The following is a 16,138-nucleotide window of genomic DNA, read 5'->3' as shown; positions in this document are numbered from 1 at the left end:
ATATGATATGATAAGCTGTGTTTCTATCAGTGTGCAGTGTTCCATTGGACTTAACCTGTCAGTTGATCCTCCATCTATGTGGGGAACTGTCGCTTGGCGCGGCCGCCGACTCGCAGCTTTTGGCGCCGAGCCGGGATAGCACTGCGCGCGCACCCTCCATCCCTCCCGTCGCACTGCCCGCCGGGAACTGTAGTCTGCAACTTCCTCACGGCTACCACTCACGCGTGCGCCGGAACTACAACCCCCGACATGCCGCCCGCCCGCCCGCCCTCCACACGACGATTGACAACGCAGCTTTTTTTCCCCCCCAAATCATCCCGCGGGCCCGGATAGGATTCCTTCGCGGGCCAGTAGTTTGACTCGGGAGAGAAGGAATGGGTGTAGTGGGTGTAGGATAGTGTTAGTGTACGGGGATCGCTGGGCGGCGCGGACCCGCTGGGCCGAAGGGCCTGTTTCCGTGCTGTATCTCTAAATCTAAACCCTTGTTCAGCGTCGTCACTTTGAAGCAATGCATTGAGGGGAGAGAAGTTTATATTTGGAAACAACTAGTTAGATAATAAATACTAAATACAGACACAAAGTGCCGGAGTAACCCAGCGGGACAGGCAGCATCTCGGGGGTAAATGGATAGGTGACGTTTCAGGTCAGGACCCTTCTTCAGATGATGGTGGGAGAGAGTGAGGGGGGGGGGGGAGGGGGACTGGAAGCAAGAAAAAACCCAGTACAAATCAGGGCCGGCAACAGAGTACCCCAGGCCAGGCCGGCTAGGGATGGTGTAACCTCTAGAGCTGTGGGTTCTAGTTACTCGATTATACTGTATTACCAATAGACAATAGGTGCAGGAGGAGGCCATTCGGCCCTTCGAGCCAACACCGCCATTCAATGTGATCATGGCTGATCATTCTCAATCAGTACCCCATTCCTGCCTTCTCCCCTTACCCCCTGACTCCGCTATCCTTAAGAGCTCTATCTATCTCTCTCTTGAATGCATTCAGAGAATTGGCCTCCACCGCCAAATGAGGCAGAGAATTCCACAGATTTACAACTCTGACTGAAAAAGTTTTTTGTCGTCTACATTCTAAATGGCCTACCCCTTATTAAGAATAAGGGGTAATGACTCCTCAATGAATAATTCTCCTCCGTTTTTTACCACAAAGACATAAAGGTAAGGCAATCTGGGGAAGGTCAATTGCAATGATAGACACAAAATGCTGGAGTAACTCAGCGGGCCGGGCGGCATCTCTGGGGGAGACAAGGAATAGGTGACATTTCGAATTAGGACCCTTCTTCAGACTGAGAGTCAGAGTAAAGGGGAATAAGGGATGTAGACGGTGATGTAGAGAGATGGAGAACAAATGCCCAAAATAGTCAGGATAGTCTGCCGCCAGGTTCACATGAGGGATTCAACGTGGGACGGGTGACGTTTCGGGTCGGAACCCAACTTCAGACTGATTCGAAGGTAGACACAAAGTGCTGGAGTAACTAACTCAGCGGGTCAGGCAGCGTCTCCGGAGAGAAGGAGTGGGCGACGTTTCGGGTCGGGACCCAACTTCAGACTGACTCAATGTGGATCGGTAAGTTTGAACAAGGGTCCTGACCCGAAATGTCACCAATACAAAGCTCTGCCTGCTGGCTTCAGGTTTAGAAATACCGCGCAGAAACTTCGTCCCACCGAGTCCACACCGACCAGCGGTCACCCCGTAAACAAGCACTATCCTACACACACTAGGGACAATTTACAAATTTACCAAAGCCAATTAACCTACACACACCTGCACGTCTTTGGAGTGTGGGAAGAAACCGGAGCGCCCGGAGAAAACCCAGCCGGTCACGGGGAGAACGTACAAACTCCGTGCAGACAGCGCCTGTGGTCGGGATCGAACCTGGGTCTCTGGCGCTGTGAGGCAGCAACTCTACCGCTGCACCACCGTGACATTCATGTCCGTTAAATTAAATAACAATATCCAGGCGGGGGTTGGGAATAACAGGACTTCTAATAAAGTGGAAGCAAGAAAATCTGATTTGTGACCCTGTTTTTAAAAAAAATCGTGATATATTTTATAAGTTGAATCAGAATTTTTAAAAAACACATACACACACATTAAATCCATAGCCGCTGAGGGTATGGACCAGGAACAAATCACACTTTGCGTGGAAACAGCGGAAATGTTAATTGAACGTGTGAGAAGGAGCTGCAGATGCTGGTCTACGTGGAAGGTAGACGCCATGTGTCGGAGTAACTCAGTGGGTCAGGAAGCATCTCTCTCTCTGTTTGAAGAAGGGTCTCGACCCGAAACATCACCTATTCCTTTTCTCCGGAGATGCTGCCTGACCCGCTGAGTCACTCCCAAAGATTCTGGAGGAGCAAGATGGACCACTCGGTCGAAATCGCCTATACTGAAGTATAGTACGCCAAGGAGTCGAACGGCCGCCAATTTAGTAAGCAAACCCCGCCGTTCGCTCTGCCTCTCGCAGTGTAATCAGTGTTTTGGGGGAACAGTATTGTAAGGGCTCAAATTCGGCGTAGCCATGTGGGTTTTATTGCAGGGGTGTAAAAAAGGTGTAAAAGCTCCAGCTCGATTATGTTGCCTGGACATCCTGTTTATGGCTAAGGGTATCCTTTGATATGGGCAACTGGCTTTAAGGCTTTGATGGTTAGCCATCCTTTGAAGTGTTAAGAAGAACAACTTGCCATATGGACTGCCCTTTGTTCCCAAGAAAGAAGAGGTCACGATGGACACAACGGACACGGAGGTCCCGAAAGACACATAAAGATTTATAGGACATTGTAAAACTTGCCATATAAGGTAGCAACAGGAAATGTACTGGCACATGTATTTCGGGTATAAATATGTGTAATTGTTAGCATTCGGAGAGAGAGACTACACTAGCTTCCTGAGTGTTTCTAAACGCTCCGGTTTCTAGACTCTCTCCCACCTGGGTGAGTAGAATAAAGAGGTTATACGAATCCGGTTGTCTGACTATTCTGTTCATAGGGCACGAACTACAACATTTGGCGTAGTCGGCAGGATCTCTTTGGCACTGTCAACCACGAACGACTAAGAGGCAGCGGTGACTGAAACACGTCCGAAGGGGACAGAGTGCACTTCTCGACCGTTGTTCGAGACCCCGGATGTTGACGTTTTTCAGACGTTAACAGACAGGAAAAGGGCAAGGATAATATTGAGGTAAGAGTCTTTATCGCATGAGTCTGTGGTTTGGGTAAATTTAAGAGTAATTTCATAACGTGGTATAGTGATTGGTTGTCAGGCCAGGAATGGGACAGGCTATGGATATAAGAGAAATTGATCGTTTGGTAATTGGATGTCAGACATGTGAGACGGACTTTGGATAAGGTGATGGCGGTGCCCCGGTATTATAACGTAAAGGGCGGTCACTCTTGTTGACATTGTCTTGGTCTGGGTAAATTGATCATTTGGTAACAATTAATGTGGGAGCGAGAAGCAGTGAAGAAATGGAAAAAGAGGATTTTAAAAAATGGAAAGAGGGGGAAGCACCATCAGGAGTCAAGGGAGCGAAGTTGGAGGGAAAATGCAAGTAGTAGAGGGATATCAGTGTGTGATAAGTTGGGAATACCGAAAACATGCGATATTTTGCAAGCGGAATGTAAGGTGTATGATCTAAGACTTGACTGTGCTACCCGAGCTCGAGGTGAATTTAAAACCGGTACCAAAGGGATATATCTCGCCCAACAACAACAAAAGTCAGAATCCGAACCACTGGAGTCTATAGCGGCTTTATTAGGTAATCAGGAGTCCGAGGGTGACGAGGAACCCTGGACACGTCCGATCCCCACAGACCCACAGGCAGAGTCACCGGCTGCGGTGGTGCCAGTCCCGGTTCTACCCTCCCCGCCAGAATATTGGGGACTACCCCCGATAATGAGACAGCATCAGGGAATATGGATAGGTCCCAGACAAAGGGTTAAGTTGCGCCACGAGCAAGAATCCGCACGATCGGCGCTAGAGATACTGCCTAGGATACTGCCTACCCTCGCCTTTTTTCGTATACCTCATGCTGCCCAGCAGGCTGAATTATTTGCCCTCACGCAGGCCTGCCACCTTTGCGTTGACCAATGTGCTAATATTTACACTGACTCATGATATGCCTTTGGGGTTGCACATGATTTTGGTAACCTGTGGCAGCACAGGGGCTTTTTGACTGCAGCAGGCACTCCTATTAAAAATGTCCTGTTTTTCCAAAATCTACTAGCGAGTTTAACACTCCCGAAAAACCTTGGCTGTCATTAAATGTAATTCGCATACATCTGTCAGGGATCCCATTTCTTTCGGGAATACATTGGCTGACACATTGGCATGCACAGAGGCCCTGACCCCTACCATTTTAGTTCCTTTAGGTGAACAACAGCAGTTTTCTGCAACTACCGCTATGCCCAGTGTTTCGGAACTCTGCCAGCTTCAGGGGGACGCCCCCGAGGCTGAGAGACACCAGTGGAGCCAGGATGGGTGTTCCCCTCGCGAATCTGACTCGCTTTGGGTTACTGCCTCTGGCAAAGTTTGTGTCCCTAACGTGCTTTTACCTATTTTGTTGCATTATGTGTACTCTCTTACCTATGCTGGTAAGAGGGGAATGTTGGATGTAATAAATGCTACATGGTATCACCCCAAAATACATTGGGGTTTACAAATTGATTTTATTGAATTGCCACGTGTACATAGTTATAAGTATTGCTTGGTTATTGTTGATGTGTTTAGCTGATGGAGTGATTTTGCTAGTGATGTTGCTATTTTGCTATTGTTACTCCTGCTATTAGGGGAAGTGCACTCAAGAATTATATGGTATTGTGGTTAATCTGTATTTACTCCATGACGTTTATGTAAAGACATTCAGATGATATGCAGAGGAGGCAATGGCACAATACCATGGAAGGCAGAAAGAATAGGACCCTGCTCAGGATGATTTAATAAGACCAGAGCTAAACAATTGAGAGACCAAGCCTATTGTGTTGTACCCTGTGGACATGCTTTGTGCCAGTTTAATTTCCAATGCCTGACAGATGAATTTAGTTTTTGTCTTTCAGTCCAGGTATTTTAAAATTCATGTTACAAGTTGACAAAGCTTTTAATCAGGCATAGCAACTTCATGGTGAACTATTTTATGGATAACACCTTTCCTTACTCCTATTCCGTGCACGCTTTACTATTGACTTATTTACTGCCTAGTATTGAGAGCGATAACCATTTGCTCGGAGGGTGAGCTGGTGTTTCAGAACACCAGGTCAGCATGTGACAGAGCCGATGTTGTCACCCAAGGATTATGAATGCCAGTTTTTGCAGGAACAAAAACGGTTGATAGCAGCTGTTCTACACACATCCAGTATTCTGGCTGTTCCACGTGTTCAGGATGTGCATGCAATAATTCAGCATTTCTCATTGAGGTACCCCTTCATACAGGGATATAACAAAGAAGGAAATTTGAGCACAAGACTGCTGGACTAGTGTAGATGGTCTAAACGAACTGGGATCTGTATCTTTGGCTTCACATTTCAACGTTTGTTTTTTTTAACTGGATGAATTGAATATTTGAGAATGAATTGAAGATTACAATTGTGCTGGAATTGTGGACCCTTCCTATTTTTGTACTAGCTTAGTTGATAAATTAGCCTTTGAAGCCTATTTACTTGGGTCAGTGGGTACATAAGATATTTAAAGGAAGTATTTTGCTTTTCATTTATTCAATGCCTGAGGACCACATTTAGAAAACCTCTATGCGTATAACCCCACTCTACTACAGGATTAGCCCCAGCTGAGGTATTATACGGGAAACCACTCCGAACCCCTTGGGGGATGGAGGGAGAGGGGTGCATCAACCTCCATGAACTGTATGACCTGGATGAGCGTTTAATTGAATAAATGAAATTATTAACCCAATCTTTATCAGCCTAGCATTCTCAGGTCCGAGACGCCCAGAAACCACGGGACAACATGAGGCTAAGATGGGATTGTGGATTATATTGACCCTCGGTAGTCAGATAGAAGGACGAACCTCGGATCTCCGGCAAACCAATCGTTTCTTCAACCAATCGTTTCTTCAACCAATCGTTTGACCAACCAACCAAGCGAACCAATCGTTTATGTCAGACATATGCTTCACAGGTGGAACGGTCTGCCTGTTGGGTGTGCGCCCCAGGTTTCAACACATGGAAAAAGCATGATGCCTCTTTACCCGGTCCCCTTCACTCCGAGTGAAGTCAGGACTGCCCGGTTCTTTTTTAATCACTCACAGAGCCCTGGCCCCAATAATTGGTGTACGGATTATGACAACCAATCAGATGACTGTGGATGTCAATGTTTTAATGGGTGGTTCTTGAGACCCTATCTTAATCAAACACAGGAGAATTGGCCCCGGATACAAGTTAATTCTCCTCATGACTCTCCAGAAACACCAATAAATACAACTTGTTTCTGCAGAATGGGATCTAGACCAAATGGAGCCTGTCTGTGGGATTCAGCACATGCACCCATATCAGTACTACAGTTCCCCCAAGACCTCTCAATGGGACTTACTTAATATGTGGGAGCTGAGCATATGTCTGGTTACCAGGACTTTCGCCATGGTATGATCAGGGATCTTATGAGACCTGGACAGGGTGCTGTTATCTAGCTTTTGTAATCCCACATTTACGAATCATAGATCATCCTCTACAGCATCCAGAGTGGAGCTCTAAACGAGCTGTATCGGAGTTTGAGAGGTTTTGGTGGATAATATTCCCGAGATGGGGAACTGCTCAGGTGGGAACTGAAATTAGAAACTTAGCTAGTGCCCTGGAATAATTGGCAAATTGTACTGCTAATGGACTGTACAAAACTCAGGAACAAATAGGCCAGCTAACAACTGAAATAATGGCCCTGCGTCTTCTCGCTCTCCAGAATCGTATAGCCCTAGATTTCCTGCTGGCCGAGAAAGGGGGTACCTGTGCTATGATAGGGCAGGAATGTTGTTCATTTGTACCAGATGTATCCTCTAATATTACCAATATCGCGGGGCATGTGAAGGAGTTTATAGAAAGAGCATTTAGCGTTTGAGCCCTCTGAGGGGGCGCTGTGAACTGTTTATGTATATGCTGTTATGTTTGTGTGCCATTGTATGTATGTTCTTAGTACCTGAACTGATGTACAGCGCTTTGGTCAATGTGGGTTGTTTTTAAATGTGCTATACAAATAAAATTGACTTGGCTTGACTAGGAAAATAAGGGCAGATTTAGCCCAAAATCAAATTAATGCTTCCAGATGGGATTGGTTTGGTTTAGGATATGTGTGGGGGCCGATTCTCCATTATGGCAGTATCATTGCGTTAATTGTTGTGATTCTGTTAATCTGTTATTGCTTCGGTCCATGTATATACCAAATATTTGTGAATCAACCACTTTAAAAGACTGTGATTATAGTATAATCAAAGAGGGGATGTAAGGGCTCAAATTCAGCATAACCATGTGGGTTTTATTGCAGGGGTGTAAAAAAGGTGTAAAAGCTCCAGCTCGATTATGTTGCCTGGACATCCTGTTTATGGCTAAGGGTATCCTTTGATATGGGCAACTGGCTTTAAGGCTTTGATGGTTAGCCATCCTTTGAAGTGTTAAGAAGAACAACTTGCCATATGGACTGCCCTTTGTTCCCAAGAAAGAAGAGGTCACGATGGACACAACGGACACGGAGGTCCCGAAAGACACATAAAGATTTATAGGACATTGTAAAACTTGCCATATAAGGTAGCAACAGGAAATGTACTGGCACATGTATTTCGGGTATAAATATGTGTAATTGTTAGCATTCGGAGAGAGAGACTACACTAGCTTCCTGAGTGTTTCTAAACGCTCCGGTTTCTAGACTCTCTCCCACCTGGGTGAGTAGAATAAAGAGAATATATCTAATCTATCAACTGACAGATTTTTGTTATTTTTCTTTTAAAATGTTTCTGCAGGTTTCTGCCGACTAAAATGGCGCCGTGACCTACTACGGTTTTTAAGGTGGAGTGGTCTATCTTGCTCTGCTCTGTTATCTTTGGTCGCTCCAGCACTGGGTGTCTTTCCATGGTCTCGGCATCGCGAGTACCCTGGGCAAGAGTATCTGGGCGTGCCATCACCGAGAGGCCAGAGATTGGAGGAGGCAGCATTTACTCCAGCATTTGATGTCTATCTTTTGTGATAATCGGTCAGTAGCGTTGGTGAACGGGAGGATTAGTTGTAGTTTGCAGTGATTGCAGCGTTAGTGTAACAATGCAGGGGGCAGTGTGATGTGGGTACAGGGAAGGGTGGAGATGAGGTGTAAGGTCTATAATGGGGCAGGTTGGGGAACGGGACCGATATCCGCAGTTGGTCTTCCCATTCTATGTCCCATGCCTCTACGCATCTCCACATCACCCAACCAAGCCTGGTTTGCAGTCTCAAAGACGGCTTGTATTCACTGGAGTTTAGAAGGATGAGAGGGGATCTTACAGAGGCGTATAAAATTATAAAAGGACTGGACAACCCTTTAAATTCCATTTGGAATATTTTGGAGGACCAAGAGCCAAGACAAGCTGGATGCAGGAAGAATGTTCCCAATGTTGGGTGAGTCCAGAACTAGGGGCCACACAGTCTAAGAATAATGGGGAGGCCATTTAAAACTGAGGTGAGAAGAAACTTTTTCACCCAGGGAGTTGTGAATTTGTGGAATTCTCTGCCACAGAAGGCAGTGGGGGCCGATTCAATGGAGGAATTGAAAAGAGAGTTAGATACAGCTCTAGGGGCTAGCGGAATCAAGGGATATGGGGAGAAGGCAGGCACGGGTTACTGATTGTGGATGATCAGCCATGATATAATGAATGGCGGCGCTGGCTCGAAGGGCCAAATGACCTCCTCCTGCACCTATTTTCTATGTTTCATTGCAAACTCATTGAAGAAAGGCGTGCCAAAGATGCTGGCCATTGCTGTGATATCCCTGGCCACTCTCCCCACAACATAACCATTAATGTGGAGCAGAACCAGAAATGGGGAAAGATCGTCACTATAAAGTTCTCGAGGATCATCGTTCTGTTTATAACCACCAACCGCTCCCTGCCCTTCAGACTGGAGTTGTCCAACTTTCATCATCTGCCTTGGGATTTAAAGGACACAACAAGATATTCAGACATTTTTATTTTCCTATCACCGCTCCATCTCATAACCTCCCTCCCCCCAGTCTGAGGAAGGGTCCCAACCCGAAACGTCACCCATCCTTTCCCTCCAGAGATGCTGCCTGACCCACTGAGTTACTGCTCCAGCACTTTGTGTCTATCGTCGGTGTAAACCAGCATCTTAGTTTAGTTTAGAGATACAGCGCGGAAACAGGCCCTTCGGCCCACCGGGTCCGCGCCGACCAGCGATCCACGCACATTAATCACACTATCCTACACCCACTAAGGACAATTTTTACATTTATACCAGCCAATTAACCTACAAAAACCTGTACGTCTTTAGGGTGTGGAAGGAAACCGGAGCACCCGGAGAAAACCCACGCAGGTCACGGGGAGAACGTACAAACTCCGTACAGTCAGGATCGAACCCGGGTCTCCGGCGCTGCATTCGCTATAAGGCAGCAACTCTACCGCTGCGCCACCATGACCTGTACCACCTTTCTACATACCCTCCGAATCTTTCATACAACCCTTCCCACATAACCGACCAGGATGTCTACTGACCTGAACTCTTCCAACAAGCTTTGCCGACACCCAACTCCCCAGACAACATGCCCACAATCTCCCCACAAATCACCCACCTCTCCCCCTAGTTCAGTTCAGTTTATGGTCATCGAGTTACAGTGAAAAGCTTTTGTTGTGTGCTAACCAGCCAGCGGAAAGACAATACGTATACAGAGAGGCACGGTGGCGCAGCGGTAGAGTTGCTGCCTTACAGCGAATGCAGCGCCGGAGACCCGGGTTCCATCCCGACTACGGGTGTTGCCTGTACGGAGTTTGTACGTTCTCCCCGTGACCTGCATGGGTTTTCTCCGAGATCTTCTGTTTCCTCCCACACTCCAAAGACGTGCAGGTTTGTAGGTTAATTGGCTTGGTATAAATGTAAAAATTGTCCCTAGTGGGTGTAGGATAGTGTTAGTGTGCGTGGATCGCTGATCGGCGCGGACCCGGTGGGCCGAAGAGCCTCTTTCCGCGCTGTATCTCTAAACTAAATACATGATTACAATCGAGCCATTTACAGTGTACAGATACATGGTAAGGGAATAACGTTTAGTGCAAGGTCAAGGTAGCAAAGTCTGGTCAAGGATAGTCCGAGGGTCACCAATGAGGTAGATAGTAGTTCAGCACTGCTCTCTGGTTGTGGTAGGATGGTACAGTTGCCTGATAACAGCCGGGAAAAAACTGTCCCTGAATCTGGAGGTGTGCATTTTCACACTTCTGTGCTGCTTGCCTGACGGGAGAGGGGAGAAGAGTGAGTGGCCGGGGTGAGACTGGTCCTTGATTATGCTGCTGGCCTTGCCGAGGCAGCGTGAGGTGTAGATGGAGTCAATGGAAGGGAGGTTGGTTTGTGCGATGATCTGGGCTGCGTCCACAATTTGCCGTCCCAATGATTCCCTCTCTCACTGCTCTTTCCCCCCCACCCCCCCCATTTCTCACTCCCACCCGAACCCTTAGCCCACAGCCCTTCCCCAATCAAACACATACTATCATTATAAGAAAATAACTGCAGATGCTGGTACAAATCGATTTATTCACAAAATGCTGGAGTAACTCAGCAGGTCAGGCAGCATCTCGGGAGAGAAGGAATAGGTGACGTTTCGGGTCGAGACCCTTCAGTCTGAAGAAGGGTCTCGACCCGAAACGTCACCCATTCCTTCTCTCCCGAGATGCTGCCTGACCTGCTGAGTTACTCCAGCATTTTGTGAATAAATCGAAACATACTATCATTATCTTTACCACACCCTATCACCCACCCCCAACAATCTCTACATCTCACCCCCCCTCTCCCCGTACCTCCCACACCTCACTGCTACCATGATTGAATGGTGGAGCAGGCTTGATGGGCCGAATGGCCTAATTCTTGTCTGAGGACTTATGAACCCTGCACCCCCTCACACACCCCCTGCCTTTATTTTCCACCCACTGCCTGCTTCAACTTACCCTTCGTGTCATTTGGAGCAACAGGCTAGGCCACAACCCAGGAACAAGCCCAAAACAAAAGCCAAAATGTACCACAGCAAGTCATCATCCTGCCATTTGCATGATTGACCCTGGCAGTCGTGTCTGGAAGAAATAAATGCAGGTAATTCTGAATTAACTTCCAATTATTATAAAATGGAGGTTGATGAAAGGTCTTATTGAGAAAGGTCTTTCTCTGTTAATTTTAATTCCACCTCCACGTGCTGTATCTCTTTTTGTTTTATTTTAAAAGTCATGGTAGCAGATTAGGCATTTGCAAACAATAGAACTCTACTGTATCCACATTATGTGTGTATGTATGTATATATATATATATATTAGTTTCGTTTAATTTAGTTTAGAGATACAGCGCGGAAACGGGCCCTTTCGGTCCACCGGGTCCGCGTCGACCAGCGATCCCCGCACACGATCACTATCCTACACACACTATAGACAATAGGTGCAGGAGGAGGCCATTCGGCCCTTCGAGCCAGCACCGCCATTCAATGTGATCATGGCTGATCATTTTCAATCAGTCCCCCGTTCCTGCCTTCTCCCCATACCCCCATACCTGTACTAGGGACAATTTTTTCATTTACCAAGCCATTTAACCTACAAACCCGCACGTCTTTGGAGTGTGGGAGGAAACCGAAAATCTCGGAGAAAAACCACGGGGGGAACGTATAAACTCCGTACAGACAGAGCCCCGTAGTCGGGATGGAACCCGGGTCTCTGGCGCTGCATTAGCTGTAAGGCAACAACTCTACCGCTGCGCCACCGTGCCGCTCTGATCTGGTCTGGCCTTTAGTCATCCAAACTCACAGGGCAATTCCCTCCATAACCCATTACGGGCGGCACGGTGGCGTAGCGGTAGGGTTGCTGCCTTACGGCACTTACTGGGCTTGATCCTGACTACGGGTGCTGTCTGCACGGAGTTTGTATGTTCTCTCTGTGACTGCTTGGGTTTTAGTTTAGAGACACAACGTGGAAACAGGTCCTTCGGCCCACCGAGTCCATGCCAGCCAGTGTTCACCTCGTGCACCAGCACTTTCTCACATATCAGGGACAATTCACAACCTTACATTAACCTGCAAACCTACACGTCCTTGGGATGTGTGAGGAAACCGGAGCGCCCGGAGAAAACCCCACGCGGGAAGAACTTTCAAACAACGTGCAGACGGACCCCATGGTCAGGATCGAACCCGGGTCTCAGGCAGCAACTCTACCGCTGCACCACCGCGCCGTCCTAGCGCTCCGGTCTCCTCCAACATTCCAAAAACATGCAGGGTTGTAGGTTAATTGGTTTCCGTAAACTGTCCCGACTGTGTGTTGGATGGGACTGGTGTAAGTGCGATCACCAGTCAGCACGGCCTCGGTGGGCCTGCTTCTCTGCTGTATCGCTAAACTAAACTAAACACTACCCTTTGCCAGTCAGTCCCCTGTTCCTGCTTCATGCCGACTTCTCTTCTTTTCCAAAGGTATCCAATGGTACCCAGAGTCAAATTCTATTTTAAATCACAGGGACTCACAGAGAATAGTGAAGGTCTGAGATTTGTCGTCCACAGTATTCCAAACTGTCCTTTAATTCTTGTACCAGTTGTCCATGCTTCCCGCTCTCTGCCTGACAGTGCCGGAGGTTACCTGTCAAAAGGAGAGTTTAAAGATTGTGGATTTGGGGAGAAAGGATGGAGCTTCTTTGAGCTGAATCTTTGCCCCCCCCCCAGGATTTTTCAGTGTTTCCCGATGAGTTTTGAAACACCATCCCCCTCCCGAAGGGCCTAGTTCCATGCTGTATGACCCCCATCTGTGACCTCCTTGTGTCAGGTGTGACAAGTGTGCAGGTGTCATGGGGTTACGGGGAGAAGGCAGGATAACGGAACTGAGAGGGAGAGATAGATCAGCCGCGATTGAATGGCGGAGTAGACTTAAGGTCATAAGTGATAGGAGTAGAATTAGGCCATTAGGCCCATCAAGTCCACTCTGCCATTCAATCATGGCTGATCTATCTCTCCCTCCCAACCACATTCTCCTGCCTTCTCCCCACAACCTCTGACACACGCACTAATCGAGAATCTATCTATCTCTGCCTTAAAAATATCCACTGACTTGGCCTCCACAGCCGTCTGTGGCAAAGAATTCCACAGATTCACCACCCTCTGACTAAAGATGGCCTAATTCTGCTCCTATCACTTATGAACTTATGACCCTCTTCTCTGACTCACTAGCTCAGCAGCAAATTTTATTCAACATATATATTTCTCTCTGGTACGTAGGAACATTCATTCTCCAAGGTGCTATGCAAATGAAATTGTTGTTGAGCTGACCTTGCAATTTGTCCATTTGTGGTTGTAGTTTTTTGATCGTTTCATTCTGAGCAGATATCTGTTTAAAAAGAGACAAGAAAAAAACTGAAATGTAAAAAAATGTGACTTTCTCTAAAGTAGTTCAGTTTCTTCCCAGCTGTTATCAGGCAACTGAACCATCCTACCAACCATCAGAGCGCGGTCCTGAACTACCATCTACTTCATTGGAGACCCTCAAACTATCTTATAATAAGACTTTACTGGCTTTATCTTGCACTAAACGTTATTCCCTTATCATGTATTTTTGTACACTGTAAACGGCTCGATTGTAATCGTGTGTTGTCTTTCCGCTGACTGGTTAGCGCGCAGCAAAAGCTTTTCACTGTACCTCGGAACACGCGATAAACTAAACTCGTACAGGTTTTTTTTAGGTTAATTGGCTTGGTATAATTGTAAATTGTCCCGAGTGTGTGATAGTGCTAGTGTGTGGGGATCCCCGGTCGGTGCGGACTCGGTGTAGTTCCCTCACTGCAGTGTCCACAGTGTCCACCAGTGTAGCCCCCCCTCACTATAGTGCCCACTAGTGTAGCCCCCCTCACTATAGTGTCCACTAGTGTAGCTCCCCCCACTATAGTGCCCACTAGTGTAGCCCCCCTCACTATAGTGCCCACTCGTGTACCCCCCCTCACTATAGTGCCCACTAGTGTAGCCCCCCTCACTATTGTGCCCACTAGTGTAACTCCCCCCACTATAGTGCCCACTAGTGTAGCCCCCCTCACTATAGTGTCCACTAGTGTAGCCCCCCTCACTATAGTGTCCACTAGTGTAGCCCCCCTCACTATAGTGTCCACTAGTGTAGCCCCCCTCACTATAGTGTCCACTAGTGTAGCCCCCCTCACTATAGTGTCCACTAGTGTAGCCCCCCTCACCATAGTGTCCACTAGTGTACCCCCTCACTATAGTGTCCACTAGTGTACCCCCCCTCACTATAGTGTCCACTAGTGTATCCCCCTCACTATAGTGAACACTAGTGTAGCCCCCCCGCTATAGTGTCCACTAGTGTACCCCCCTCACTATAGTGTCCACTGGTGTACCCCCCCTCACTACAGTGCCCACTAGTGTAGCCCCTCACTGTAGTGTCCACTAGTGTAGCCTCTCACTAGTGTCCACTAGTGTACCCCCCTCACTACAGTGCCCACTAGTGTAGCCCCTCACTGTAGTGTCCACTAGTGTAGCCTCTCACTAGTGTCCCCTAGTGTAGCCCCTCACTATAGTGTCCACTTGTGTAGCCTCCCCTCACTACAGTGTCCACTAGTGTACCCCCCTCACTATAGTGTCCACTAGTGTAGCCCTCCATCGCCGGCTTTTCCCCGCAGCCCAGTTACCTGCTCCTGCATCTTGTCCGCCTCTCCCCGCAGCTTGACCACCTCTCCCCGCAGCTTGACCACCACCTCCTGCATCTTGGCCGCCTCCTCCTGCATCTTGACCACCTCTCCCCGCAGCTTGTCCGCCTCATCCCGCAGCTTGACCGGCTCCTCCTGCAGCTTGACCGCCTCCTCCCGCAGCTTGACCACCTCTCCCCGTAGCTTGTCTGCCTCCTCCTGCAGCTTGACCACCTCCTCCTGCAGCTTGACCGGCTCCTCCTGCAGCTTGACCGGCTCCACCTGCAGCTTGACCGGCTCCACCTGCAGCTTGACCGGCTCCTCCTGCAGCTTGACCGGCTCCCCGGCCCCGGGCTGCTGGAGGTGCCGCTGACCGCCCGGAGTAAGGACGTAGAGCAACAGCAGGAGACAGAAGCACACCAGGGCGGTCAGCGAGCACGGTCGCTGGAGCAGGCGAGAGATCACAACACTCTGCATTCTTCTGGCCGCCGGCTGCGTCCCTTTCAGCAAAACGGGAGGTGTCCGCCCGCGTCTCCTCGCTTGTTCCAGCCCAGCCCCACAATGGTCCACATGCTCCCTGACGCCCACTGACACATTACATATGGCGCAAGGGGCTGCAGATGCAGTTCAATGGGAAACAAAACTCTTCAGAATCGGAAATGAAACTGAAACTAAAACACAGAGCCAGGAGAAGCAATCTGTCTGCAGGTCCAATCAACACTGAGATACTGGCTGGGGAACAAAATACTAGATGAGTCTGAAGAAGGGTCTCGACCCGAAACGTCACCCATTCCTTCTCTCCCGAGATGCTGCTGCCTGACCTGCTCAGTTACTCCAGCACTTTGTGAATAAATACCTTCGATTTGTACCAGCATCTGCAGTTATTTTCTTACCCTACTGGATGAGCAAGTTGGACCACTCCGTTGAAATCGCCTAAACTGTTGTGTAGTCTGCCAATTTAGTCAACAAAACCCGCCGTTCGCAGTGTAATCAGTGTTGTAGGGGAACAGTGTGTGTGATGATACCATTAAAATGCAGAAAATATCTCGTCTATCAACTCTTTTTTTGTTATATTTATTTTTAAATGGGGTTTTTTCCCGCTCAATCTCTGATTTTATTCTTTCTTACTGTTTCTGCCCATTTGCTCCCCAGCCTCCTCTTTTGTGTAGTTTCCCTTGTATTGCTCAAACACACACTCTGCACAAATTTAACATGTATATATATGAGTGTGTTTGTGTGTGAGATGCAAGATAGAGATAAATAGATCTCAAAGTTCCCTTTCATGGATCAGAAGTAACT

General features: G+C 48.0%; 1 protein-coding gene and 1 long non-coding RNA gene across 4 annotated transcripts; one reads left to right on the top strand and one right to left on the bottom strand.

Moving 5' to 3' along the window:
• Window positions 1-716: 716 nt before the first annotated feature.
• LOC144606997 (uncharacterized) lies at window positions 717-7,894 on the top strand. Its single transcript, XR_013549042.1, has 3 exons — window positions 717-1,574; window positions 2,997-3,188; window positions 5,923-7,894. It is a non-coding gene; the product is annotated as an uncharacterized LOC144606997 (long non-coding RNA).
• On the bottom strand, window positions 3,869-15,767 carry LOC144606996 (uncharacterized). 3 transcript variants are annotated; one of them, XM_078423513.1, is made up of 5 exons: window positions 14,843-15,749; window positions 13,479-13,536; window positions 12,684-12,795; window positions 11,137-11,259; window positions 8,981-9,116 (listed from the first exon to the last, which is right to left on the bottom strand). In XM_078423513.1, exons 1-4 carry the CDS (start codon window positions 15,314-15,316, stop codon window positions 11,145-11,147), a joined length of 759 nt encoding a protein of 252 aa, XP_078279639.1. In that variant the 5' UTR covers window positions 15,317-15,749; the 3' UTR covers window positions 8,981-9,116; window positions 11,137-11,144. The 3 variants fall into 3 exon arrangements, with proteins under 3 accessions (XP_078279638.1, XP_078279639.1, XP_078279640.1); XM_078423512.1 differs by lacking the exon at window positions 11,137-11,259 and having other exon boundaries at window positions 3,869-9,116; window positions 14,843-15,757; XM_078423514.1 differs by lacking the exon at window positions 12,684-12,795 and having other exon boundaries at window positions 14,843-15,767.
• Window positions 15,768-16,138: the final 371 nt, after the last annotated feature.

Source organism: Rhinoraja longicauda, chromosome 28 (assembly GCF_053455715.1).
Source record: "Rhinoraja longicauda isolate Sanriku21f chromosome 28, sRhiLon1.1, whole genome shotgun sequence".
In the NCBI taxonomy this organism is placed as follows: Eukaryota; Metazoa; Chordata; class Chondrichthyes; order Rajiformes; family Arhynchobatidae; genus Rhinoraja; species Rhinoraja longicauda.
Note: the sequence above shows the minus strand (reverse complement) of the source record. Positions and strands in the feature narration are given on the sequence as shown.